Raw genomic sequence first — 14505 nt, forward strand, 5'->3', positions numbered from 1 at the left:
TAACATATACTTCCTATTACACGACTCCTTCTATAACATATACTTCCTATAACATAACTCCTTCTATAATATATACTTCCTATAACATAACTCCTTCTATAACATATACTTCCTATAACATAACTCCTTCTGTAACATATACTTCCTATTACATAACTCCTTCTATAACATATACTTCCTATAACATAACTCCTTCTATAACATATACTTCCTATAACATAACTCCTTCTATAACATATACTTCCTATAACATGCCTCCTTCTATAACATATACTTCATATAACATATACTTCCTACAACATAACTCCTTCTATAACATATGCTGCCTATAACATAACTCCTTCTATAACATATACTTCCTATAATATAACTCCTTCTATAACATATACTTCCTATAACATAACTCCTTCTGTAACATATACTTCCTATTACATAACTCCTTCTATAACATATACTTCCTATAACATAACTCCTTCTATAACATATACTTCCTATAACATAACTCCTTCTATAACATATACTTCCTATAACATAACTCCTTCTATAACATATACTTCCTATAACATAACTCCTTCTATAACATATACTTCCTATAACATGACTCCTTCTATAACATATACTTCCTATAACATGCCTCCTTCTATAACATATACTTCATATAACATATACTTCCTACAACATAACTCCTTCTATAACATATACTGCCTATAACATAACTCCTTCTATAACATATACTCCCTATAACATACCTCCTTCTATAACTTATATTTCCTATAACATAACTCCTTTTATAACATATACTTCCTATAACATAACTCCTATAACACATACTTCATATAACATATACTTCCTATACCATAACTCCTTCTATAACATATACTTACGATAACATATACTTCCTATAACATAACTCCTTCCATAACATAAACTTCCTATAACATAACTCCTTTTATAACATATACTTCCTATAACATAACTCCTATAACATATACTTCATATAACATATACTTCCCATACCATAACTCCTTCTATAACATATACTTCCTATAACATAACTCCTTCTGTAACATATACTTCCTATTACATAACTCCTTCTATAACATATACTTCCTATAACATAACTCCTTCTATAACATATACTTCCTATAACATAACTCCTTCTATAACATATACTTCCTATAACATGCCTCCTTCTATAACATATACTTCATATAACATATACTTCCTACAACATAACTCCTTCTATAACATATGCTGCCTATAACATAACTCCTTCTATAACATATACTTCCTATAATATAACTCCTTCTATAACATATACTTCCTATAACATAACTCCTTCTGTAACATATACTTCCTATTACATAACTCCTTCTATAACATATACTTCCTATAACATAACTCCTTCTATAACATATACTTCCTATAACATAACTCCTTCTATAACATATACTTCCTATAACATAACTCCTTCTATAACATATACTTCCTATAACATAACTCCTTCTATAACATATACTTCTTATAACATGACTCCTTCTATAACATATACTTCCTATAACATGCCTCCTTCTATAACATATACTTCATATAACATATACTTCCTACAACATAACTCCTTCTATAACATATACTGCCTATAACATAACTCCTTCTATAACATATACTCCCTATAACATACCTCCTTCTATAACTTATATTTCCTATAACATAACTCCTTTTATAACATATACTTCCTATAACATAACTCCTATAACACATACTTCATATAACATATACTTCCTATACCATAACTCCTTCTATAACATATACTTACGATAACATATACTTCCTATAACATAACTCCTTCCATAACATAAACTTCCTATAACATAACTCCTTTTATAACATATACTTCCTATAACATAACTCCTATAACATATACTTCATATAACATATACTTCCCATACCATAACTCCTTCTATAACATATACTTACGATAACATATACTTCCTATAACATAACTCCTTCCATAACATATACTTCCTATAACATAACTCCTTCCATAACATAAACTTCCTATAACATAACTCCTTTTATAACATATACTTCCTATAACATAACTCCTATAACATATACTTCATATAACATATACTTCCCATACCATAACTCCTTCTATAACATATATTTACGATAACATATACTTCCTACAACATAACTCCTTCCATAACATAAACTTCCTATAACATAACTCCTTCTATAACATATACTTCCTATTACATAACTCCTTCTATAACATATACTTCCTATTATACAACTCCTTCTATAACATATACTTCCTATAACATGATTCCTTCTATAACATATACTTCCTATAAAATACCTCCTTCTATAACATATAGTTCCTATAACATAACTCCTTCTATAACAGATACTTCCTATAACATAATTCCTTCTATAACATATACTTCCTATAACATACCTCCTTCTATAACATATACTTCCTATAACATACCTCCTATAACATATACTTCCTATAACATAACTCCTTCTATAACATATACTTCCTATAACATAACTCCTAGATAACGTAAATAATTTATGTGAGTATGTGAGGTTTTTGCTTCCTACTAGCTAAAAGATACCATATAAGATAAAGTGTCAAGTCAGGTGAGTTCTCTAATTTGATTTGAATGTTAATCTGTCTTGTCGCACTTGTGAAAAAGACTATGTGCGTGTAGCTTTACATCAATTATATTTACAGGTTTTACAACTATCTAAATGGTCGTGATAGATCATCAGATCAAAAACATAGATTAGGGTAGCTGCGCAATTGTTCATAAATACGAAGGCGATCGATTGGTGCCCGTGTTACAGCGTCGGTCCATCAACCCGAATGTCACGAGTTGGAGTATCATCGAAAGTTCTCCTTTATGACCTTGACCCCTGAATACAGATAGACGACGAACGGGTGGTACCACTTTTTTGTAAAATGTTTTGTTGTTTTGCTTTCTAATAGAAATATAAAATATTTGTTAAAAGTTTTATTATGCTGAGTAGACTTTGCTGTTAAAAAAAAACTAGCCAATCATTGTGAATGAACGTCGAAGACGTGCGCTCCTTATCAACTTATTGTAAAATTACTGCAATCACAGTCTATAAAACCAGTGAGGTTGATCATAAAAAGAGAAAAGTGGTCTATGCAAACTAATATTGTTGCTATTATGGTACAGCCTACTAATTAAAAAGTCGTAGTTTTTCTTTTTTATGCCCAAAGGGTTGAGTTAATTTAATTTGTTTCCAAATCCCAATGCAAGATGACCAGCCCGCCTTATGCAATAATTCGATGATGTGATTTAAGGTTTCAATATGCTTTATTCAAAATAACACCCCAGTGTACTCGAGTGTGTCTGTGTAACTTCATATACCAACTTTTTATGGCGCCGACTCAAACTTCACAATATGATTATGATACAAGCATCATCATGAATAGAATTGAGTGCATTCCTTCAGCTTTCAGAACTGTTTGCAAATCTTAGAAAGTATTAAAGACAAGTTCTTATGAACATGAGATGAATAAGGCATTTCACATGACATACCCTAGGACACTTATGTATTCGCGGCATCTAACTTTCGCGGTGTAATCCTTTCGCGAAAATTTAATGAGTGAAACTAAACTATCATAATGAACGAGCGAAAACGCGAAGTTAAATAGCTTTGTTCATTGATATCCACAATAAAACCGTAATATTAGAAATGCAGGCAACTTTCGTCTGTGGTTAGGATAAATGGGAAATTTCTGGTAAACTCATTATAGCTAATACACCAACTGAGCAGCATGGCAAAGCAATATCACTTTAGTCACCGAATTTGTAACTGGTGAGAATGAAAGTCTGGTAGGTGAAGTCGTAAAATTGAAGAATAATTATTGCAGTGATGAATTTTATTACCATCCAAAAACAATATCAACCCTCATCAGGTCCAACCACATTATCTCTTTCACTGCCAATCATGTACAAATTCGTTACCGGCCTAGTGCCAGCCATTTTACCGAAATTGCCGATATTTCTTCATGATATGAATACAGTATTTTTCAAGTTCTACTTTAATTATCTGTATAATCACGAAAATATAAACTGGCTATTATGTCATCAACAACTAATTACCTGCTTTATGACTCGCGCGGGGTAGTTAATGAACTCACAGAAAAATGTTCGTTTTTAGATTAGAAATTCTCAAACAAAATGTTAAAATTGCTTCGTTGTTTTAGGCTGATTTTATAAAGAAATCTTCGGACAACACAGTCAATTTCATAAAACACTTAAAGACCGTGGGTTATGTGGTCAACAAATAATAAAATCAGGTTACCAGACAATTGCTGAGAAAGTCAGAAAATGCGTTTATGTCAGTGACCCCTAGAAAACGCATAAATGCGTTTATGGCAACGTAAGGGTTATACAGTTTTGGTTGGGAAGTTGGTTGTTACCTATCTATTTTCTTTTTCTTGGGATTAGAATGTGAAAGTCACGGCAGGAGGGACCTAGACGTCATTGATAGTCTAAGAAACAAATGGCAGCAAGTGATCAAATTGAATTGTCGATCTCACCCACACATTTCAACCTGTGGTTTACAAATACGAACTATTCCCAAATTGAATTTTTTTCTTATTAGTGAACTGGACCTGAGGAATGTAATGTTTTTTCCACTGCATTTATTTTCACACCACTATATTTTCGCACTCATCAGAGCCACGAAATTAAGTTGCAGCGAAATTTTACTCTGCGTGCTACTCACGAAACTAAATACTAGCGAAATATAAGTGTCCTAGGGTAACGCTCAAATATGCCAGCAATTCCGCATATGTTCATTACGCAAGCGGTAAATTAATGCGTGATAGGTTCCACATTCTACTTCCAATAAACCGGTTGAATATTTAAAATATTTATAATTGTTTGCAAACTATAGAAATGTAGTTTTTGTCAATTTTTTACCCAAATTCATCCAAACTTCACACATAGAGGCCTATGCTTGAGGCCTTCTACAATGTCACTAATAAATGTTGGGTGTCAAACTCTATTTAGTGCCTGAGAACCAGCCCCTTAAACATCTACCTGCAGGTTATCTGATTGATAATAAAAGGAATCCAATGCATGATTCTTGTACATTGAAAGCAATGATTATTCAATACAATAACTACATGGATTTCAATGATGAACAGACAATTCTCAACAATTATGAGAAATGAGTACTTGATTTGTAACAAGATAACTCAAACATTTCTTTGAACTGCCAATGAAAAGGACTATCAAGTATTCAGTAACAATCTAGAGATCTCTTTAATTTTTAGCCAGCACCCTGGCAGTCACGAGAGCCATGAGAGATCATGATGTCAGATGTGCTGATAAAGTGGAAATATATAATTGAGGAATTATAACTATGTACCGGAAGGTAATCGATTGATGTGGGTGTTGAGAGTCGTCCTATCAACCTGAAAGCTGTGAGTTCAAATCCCGTTGAAAGCAATCTTTTTTCCCAACCTCTGAGCATGACTCCGGACAGTCGGATTGTGATTGGTCTATGATATTCCTATTTAGTCTATTTAAAGAGTATAAATGAAAAAAGATTCAATAATTGCTTTAGTGATGGGTGATTGACAAACAAATATCGATAATATATCGGATTTAAAAACACCAGACACTGTTTTTGGTAATAAAGAAATACCAGACATATCAACACAATCACAATCCATGTACAGACTACTTGTATCTATTTATAGTAATAAAGAGTTATCATCAGTAGTTATTTATAGATTCAATATTCAGAGAAAACAACATACAGTTTCCATTCACATGACTCACCGAATGTTTCTGGAACTTGATGGACATTCTAGTCAGTGTTGACAGGAGAGAAGTCCAGACAAGGAGAAGGACACTTTTCCTCATCAGTGGTAACAGATCAGCAGTCATGTCAATATCTGACAATATTAATTAAAGTTGCTGTTAGGAATCATTGAGTATATGAATTACATGATAGGAATGTATGGAATTTACATGATTGGAGGTATATGTCATGGGAGCATTTATTATACGGATAACTCATGACAATCTCTCACAGTGCACCAAACTGCCAAATGGACTCGTGAGGATAATATAAAAGGGGGAAAAAATCCCACCTAAAGATAGAAACAAACAGAAACCAATTTTGATAAAAATATTATTGCTTGACCTGCTACATAACTGACTGACCAATGAGAAGACAGGATAAAAGGAACTATCTAAAAATCAGCAACTGAAACATCTTTGTAAAAATTCTGAGAAAAGTAGAAACTTTGGACTGATCAGTGATAATAGTTAATAACAAACATTCCATTTATTGTGTGCATAAAAATGATTAACATGGGAATTGTCTTTTCTTAGGTAGAAAGCATAGAGATCAATAGAATTACTACTAAAAAGTAAACCAGGAAGGGGTAAATCTTATCTTAAAACTAAAATATCTGGTTATTCTTAAAACTGAAAACAGACTGCTTTCAAAGCATCTTTCTAAAAGTTTTGACAGCAGTTGGAACTTTGTACTAAAGTGTTAGTGATGCCCATTGTACAAGTGACTACTGGTGTGATAGTAACACCCAGTGTACCAGAACATCCAGTGTAGTAGTGACACCCTGTGTACTAGCGACAGTCCACTGACTAATGATACCCAGTGTTCTACTAACAGACAGTGAGTCAGCAATATTCAGTGTACTAATACTATCAAGTGAATCAGGAATACATTGTGTACCAGTGATACCCAACACACCATAGAAACCCAGTGTATTAATGACACCAGCCATCCTTGTGAATTATAATGACTACCAGATGGAATATATTATATTATAGATACTTAAAACATTATTCGATGAATTATGGCAATATATGCATGAATGGAAATCCAAGAACTTTCTACACAAGAATATTATCAAATATCAACTGATATTCACCTTTTTAGTCTTGTTTACGTGTAACTTGGTGTCATAACAAAAAAGTGCAATAAAAACAAAGTTTTTATTCGTAGACAAAATTCCCCAAATTTAACATGGTTTTGAACATGTGTGCATTTAACTATATGGAAGTAAATCTGTGCCTTTGTAGTACTAGTAGCACATTAATTAGTTGGCCAGCCGTTATTATCACACAGCTTTACAGCGTCTCGAAGTGTTTACAACCAAACTGGAAAGCAATTTTTGAGGAACCACATGCTACGAAGACCGTATGATGAGCTCTATAAGATTTCCGTGCTGTTGGTTTGTTTTTGGGAATCAACTGATAATTACACCTCAAATTCTCAAACTGGTTAAGATATGGAGACGGAGCAGGCAAGCTGAGTAATCCCACATGATTCCACAGCTATTTGGTTCACATCAATTGGACATCTGTATAAGTTTGCATAGCAGGACGCAGCACCTCACATGCCATACATACAGAATATGAAGAGAATATGAAGAATACCTGGCAAATTATGGACAAAGATGGGAGTTTCTGCACATTTCTTATATCAAAATGATGCAATCAGATAACACAGTCACCGATAGACTAGACTAACATGATAACATAAAACTGGCGGAGAGGAGACCTTCATAATTCTTAAATGTTAATTTGCAACAAAATTCACATTACAGTTATTTGGTATCAAAAGATTCACCATGTCTTACTCTGTTGTGTTGTAAGTGCTGTGGAAATGTGATTACAAGCTCTTAACAGCTCAAAAACGAACAGTTAATCGCAGCCACACGAGACCGTCGTAGTTTGGATTCTCTTTCCAAATCCTTTCCATTAAACAGTCACAAATAGACTAGACTAACATGATAGAATAAAACTTGTGGTAAGTAAACATTATATTTCTTAAGTATACTTTTGGTGATAAACAAAGTTTGAATCAGTATGTATAGTATGTATGGTCTGAAATAATAAAGAAAGTGATAATTCTGCCATAAAAGACGGAGAACATGAAAATTACTAGGTGACCCCTTAACTATGATCACTACTGTAACTACTCTATGCTAACCAAGAGTAGTACGTAAATATTGTTTATTTATCAAAGTATTCTGATGTGAAATTTAATATTTTTAAAAATCTAAAAGCTATGACGACCAACTTCTAATGGCACCGACTCAAACTCGCCAATATGAACATAATACAAGCATAATTACGAATAGAATTGAGTGCATTCCATCAGCTTTCAGAATCTTTTGCCAATCTTAAAGAGTATTCAAGACAAGCAAGTTTTTATGAATGTGAGATACCTTTCACAATGTCACTAACAAATGTTTGGTGTCAAACTCTATTTAGTGCCTGAGAACCAGCCCCTTAAACATCTACCTGCATGCTATCTGATTGATAATTAAAGGAATCCAATACATGATTCTTGTACATTGAAAGCAATGATTATTCAAGTCAGTAACTACATGAATTTCAATGATGAACAGACAATTCTCAACAATTATGAGGAATGAGTGCTTGATTTGTAACAAGATAACTCAAAGATTTCTTTGAAATGCCAATGAAAAGGACTATCAGGTATTCAGAAAAAATCTAGAGCTCTCTTTCATTTTTAACTAGCACCCTGGCAGTCACGAGAGCCATGAGAGATCATGATGTCAGATGTGCCGATAAAGCAGAGAGAAGAAGTAATTGAAAAATTATTACTATGTATCGGAAGGTAATCAATTGATGCGGGTGTAGAGAGTCATCCTATCAACCTGAATGCTGAGAGTTCAAATCCCATTGAAAGCTATATTTTTTCCCAACTTCAAAGCATGACTCCAGACAGACAGATTATGATTGGCCTATGATATTGCTATTAGGAATATTTATAGAATAAATGAAGGTGATTCAATAATTGCTTTAGAGACGTGTGATTGACAGACAAACATTTATAATATAACTGATTTAAAAACACTAGATACTGTTTTTGGTAATAAAGAAATACCAAATACATCAACACAAACACACTCCATGTACTACCTGTATACTTTATAGTAAGAAAGAGGTATTATCAGTCTATATATATATATAAGGTATAAAGTATAAGGGTGTATATATACCATTTAAGTATAATGATACAAAACACATATAAACCTATTTAAATATGTTACCAAGTCTTTGAAAAGTTTCTGCAATATCCTAAAACTAATCCATCTGATTGGAATATAGATAAATAAACAGATTAATTTGGCCTAAAATTGAAATAAAAACTTGACAAGCTTGTTTTAATCAAAATTAAGACCGGCCAACGAAACGGCGATAAGGCAGTGGGACAGAGAGCAGAACCATTGTCGTACGCATTTCACCAGAAAAACGTGCACATTTCACCAGAAAAACGTGCACATTTCACCAGAAAAACGTGCACATTTCACCAGTCTATGGCATTGTCCAATTACCGAAGGTTTCTGTAATTAACGTAGAAGTACCGAAACGTAATTGTTTCTTTTTTGCCAATTTTATTATTCGATTTTACAAAATTATTATAATATTTAATTATAAGCATAATCGTTAGAATTTACAACATCGAAGTATTTAATGTTGGCATTGTCCAATTGCTGAAGGTTTCTGTAATTAACGTAGACCGTTGAGGCGTAAACCGATTTACAGGTACAAAAATCTGGTACATAGTTATCAGCCTATGTTTTTTGTCCAATTACCGAAGGCTTCATTAAATTATCTAGAACATTAGTCAGATTTCTTTACATCTCATCTATAAGCTAGGGCAGGACTACAATGCCCCTTTGTGACAAGAATATTTCTTAATTTTACTACAGTTTGCAGAAAACTTCCAGACGCATAAATGCTAGCTAATGCTTGCTTTCTGTTACATATCACTGTCAAAACCAATTTAGATTCAACACAACCACCTTTCAAACTGTGAATACTACACGGCAGCTTGCCATTTTACTTTTAATAATGCATTTCAGAGATTTAATAAACATATTTCATTATTGCTGTTGTTAGTTAAATTACGTACAGTAGGTTAGGCCTACAGCTTGAATTAATATTTATTTTATTGTTGTAAAACACAGGTTTGAGATAGTAGTAGATTTCCTTTCATTATTTCTGTTTGTTGTACGTAATAACACCCAGTACATTACAGCTACCATTGCAGTTCTCCTATTGCACTGCAGTGCCATTTGACTGCTAATATTGCATTTCTCAACCGGCAGTACCCTTTCTTTTTCAATTATCACTTTGGTCGTGGGCTGTATGACAGGGGAATTTCTAGTATATATAATAAAGGAAATGATATACGCATGCTGCTGGTTTTTTCCAATGTATGATGAAAAATAAAGTGACATTTAAAGGCTAACTAAGGTTCATGTTACTCAAATCGAATTTGAGAAATTGTGTCTACTCAACATTGTACGCTATAGGGCATTTTTATGTAGTACAAATCAAAAACTTTACATAAATTCATTTACATTATCTGAAATTTACACAATTGGAGGTATGTCATGGGAGCGTTTACTGTACTGATAACTCATGACAATCTCTCACAGAGCACAAAACTACCAAGTGGACTCGTGAGGATAATATAAAAGGGGGAATATCCCACCTAAAGATAGAAACAGACAGAAACCAATTTTGATGAAAACATTATTGTTTGACCTGCTACATAACTGACTGGCCAATGAGAAAACAGAATAAAAAGAACTATCCAAAGAGACCAGTAATCAAAACGTCTATGTAAAATCTCTGAGAAAAGTAGAAAGTTTTTACTGATAATAGTTAAAAACAAACAATCCTCATTCATTGTGTACATAAAAATGATTAACATTGGCTTGGAGCCTTCTTAAGGACAGAGCATAGAGATAAATACAATTACTAATAGGACATCCAGTGCGCTACTGACACCCAGTGTACTAGTGACACCCAGTGTAGTAGTGACGCCCAGTGTAGCAGTGACACCCATTCTACTAGAGACACCCAGTGTACTACTGACACCCAGTGTAGTAGTGACACCCAGTGCACTACTGACACCCAGTGTACTAGTGACACCCAGTGCACTACTGACACCCAGTGTACTAGTGACACCCAGTGTAGTAGTGACGCCCAGTGTAGTAGTGACACCCACTCTACTAGTGACATCCAGTGTACTACTGACACCCAGTGTAGTAGTGACACCCAGTGTACTACTGACACCCAGTGTACTAGTGACACCCAGTGTATTAGTGACACCCTGTGCACTACTGACACCCAGTGTACTACTGACACCCAGTGTAGTAGTGACGCCCAGTGTAGTAGTGACACCCACTCTACTAGTGACATCCAGTGTACTACTGACACCCAGTGTAGTAGTGACACCCAGTGTACTACTGACACCCAGTGTACTAGTGACACCCAGTGTATTAGTGACACCCTGTGCACTACTGACACCCAGTGTACTACTGACACCCAGTGTAGTAGTGACACCTTGTCTACTAGCGACACCCACTCTACTAGCGGCACCCTAAGTACTTATGTACTAACTAAATATTTTAATTATCAAAAGTGAAGCATTCAAGTTCAATTGTAACATCCTATGATTACGGTAAATCTGTTTCCAAATAAAGACAGAGAAACATGACTTCACTTTTGAACCTCTGGTCCCTTCTAGTTATAAACCTTAAATCATTTGCTGACATCTCATACATCATGGAGATACATACTCTGTAAATGTCTTATGTACACCGATTAAAAGACAGAGAATTTGTTTAAATTGAATAGCCCATGTCTCGTAACAAATGCACCCTCATCTAGTTACCAGGCTACATTGTTAGGGTTACCAAAAGTCTAGGAAAATTATCAAGCAAGGTCAAAGCAGATTTTACAAATACTAAAAAAGTCTGCACCCTAGTTCAATCAATGTGCCATCTGGCTGCACAACAGATAATGAACAGACAACTCCTAGATAGTCATTCCCAGAGATTGTTTGATTCAAAAGGATATTAATTATTTTTTGGCTTTTTCTGCACATATCAGGATATGTGCATACAACTCCTAGATGTTTTTATTCAGAAATTGTATGATTCAAATGGGTTTTAGTTATTTGCTTTTTCTGCACACATTCGAATATGCGCCGACAACTTCTAAATATTCATACTCAGAAATTGTATAATTCAATGGCAGGTGATAGCGTGTCAGGCTGCTAAGACATAAAACCCAAACTTAAGTCAGCACGATGCAACCTTCTCGCCAGCCTCCAACCATGAATTCAGACAAACAGACAACACGGCTCTTATTATAGTAAATATTTGCGAGTTTTCTGCACATATTAAAAATGTGGTAATCATCTTTGTTAATCTGTGCTACATGAATATCAGTCCAAGTATTTAACAGAAGATATATAGTGATGTTATTAAAACTGAGACTTCTACATCTATCAAATGTTCGTCTAACTGGTCTACTGGTAATCAAATGATAAAATAACTTAGCTAATAAGGAAACATTTGTCAATAGATATGATCTCATATTCAAACCTGTTGCTATCAAGTCTTTTATATCTCCACATGATGGATTCTAAATTCATTATGCTGTTCTCTCCCTTTTTAATACTGTTAAATCTGCAGCCTGTGTGCCACAACATCTCATTCAGAGTAAGATGAGATAACTCTACATTAAAATGACCAGCCTGATTGAGCTCCTGAAACATAAAGCAAAGCATGTTTGTTTCACAACTGAGGAAAAACTAGCATTAAATTTAAATGTTGACTTACAACAAAATTCACATTACAGTTATTTGATATCAAACGGTTCACCATGTTTTACTCTGTTGTGTTGTAGGTGCAAAATATGTGGAAATGTGATTACAAGCTCTTAAAAGCCCAAAAACGAACAGTTAATCGCAGCCATCATGAAAACGCCATAGATTGGAATCCCTTTCCAAAACGGCTCAAATGGGACGTAGATGAACACGATGGCTTCTGTTTACACTTTCATGCAACCTCATTCGTCAAAATATTTTCACAAATATACTTCACGCATTCAATAAAACCATGTCTATTGTCTTTACGTGTCTATTTCATCATACTGTCACTTTGAGCACTGATATCTTAAATCTATCGTAAAAAATCGTTTAACTTTGTAACCTTAGCTCGAAAGAGCGCATATCATCTTCTGATGAACATTACGAGCCTGTTGGTCACCTGTGATAGTCGAAAATTGCTGATGAAATTGTTTATGCAATTTAGCTAAAAGTATGGGTCACATGATCAGATTACGACTAGATTATTAGAACAGGCTGAAACGAAACTGTAAAGTAGCGAGCATCTATATTTGACACGAGCTTTTAGGTAGAACCCGAGGTGCTTGTCATAAACTAGTGCTACGAAACGTTGTATATTGAGCCGTTTATTGGCCGTTAATTTCAGGCGATAACATCACGTGACGATAAATGACCAAAATCTTAGAGCACGTCATCAAAATGAACAGACTCCAAACTACGGGGTTTTCGTGATGGCTGTAAATAACTGTTCGTTTTTGAGCTTTTGAGAGCTTGTAATCACATTTCCCCATATTTTGCACCAACAACACAGCAGAGTAAGACATGGCGAACCTTTTGATACCAAATAACTGTAAAGTGAATTTTGTTGCAAGTCAACCTTTGAAGGAAATCCCGAGTGGCATTGTTCATTTACACCACAGCAGTACTTGACTACAAATATCAATGATTTGTAGTTAGTTTATTCCTTAAAGACTAGTTATAAATACTAGTAATTCTTGCTTCTTTAATAACTCTTGAAAAGATAAACTATTTTCTCTATCAGTTGATATGTTGTTTGTTGTGTTACGCGATTTTATTGCCAAGATATTGGAAGATTAAAACCTAAAAATCTGATCGCGGTAAAAACGCTCAGGCCACAAAAACATGCCCAAAATGATGTCACGCGCAATATATCTGTAAATATATATCATATTCACATCGGCTATTTGCGATAAAAGTCTAGTTTTACGCGGCTTTATTGGCATATATTTTATTTTGTATTCGCTCATATTGGCTACAATAAAATTTTAAATCCCGCTACAGATACGTTATTATGAATGTTTCAAAGGCCACAAATAACGAAAATTGAAAATTTGTCTTACTCACTTTCTCCAAATGCTGTGTAAACATGTGAGTACTGACTACCAATTCTACCGGTCTACGGTAATTCTGTCAAGCAAACTATGTAGAATAAGGTCTTTGTATCGGCAAAGTTCCGCCGCTACCCACACTAACGATAGACAGCCTCCCAAAAGCCCCCCCCCCACATTATGCTCGTCGCACATCCTTGGGGCGGGGCTGTATATCATTGCCCACACCGAAAACTAGTTTCTTACTACCGTAAGTAAAATAAGCAAGATGCGTCTTTGAAAAGAATATACATAGGGATAGTTCTAAGGATGAGAAATCTGCTGCAAACTGGACTTGAACTCACATTCTCCAGTTCTGCGGACATCCATATACCGTATCCAATTCACTACAATATTTTGCAAATCATGTTTTGCATTATCTTCAACAATATAATTTTATTACATA

The 14505-nt window shown here is 34.2% G+C and overlaps 1 protein-coding gene across 1 annotated transcript; it reads left to right on the plus strand.

The window, feature by feature from the left end:
* Window positions 1-10462: 10462 nt before the first annotated feature.
* On the plus strand, window positions 10463-11502 carry LOC137404795 (clumping factor A-like). Its single transcript, XM_068091027.1, has 2 exons — window positions 10463-10531; window positions 10840-11502. The coding sequence occupies exons 1-2, from the start codon at window positions 10463-10465 to the stop codon at window positions 11500-11502; spliced, it is 732 nt and encodes a 243-aa protein (XP_067947128.1).
* The last annotated feature ends 3003 nt before the right edge of the window (window positions 11503-14505 follow it).

Source organism: Watersipora subatra, chromosome 9, assembly GCF_963576615.1.
Source record: "Watersipora subatra chromosome 9, tzWatSuba1.1, whole genome shotgun sequence".
Taxonomy (NCBI): Eukaryota; Metazoa; Bryozoa; class Gymnolaemata; order Cheilostomatida; family Watersiporidae; genus Watersipora; species Watersipora subatra.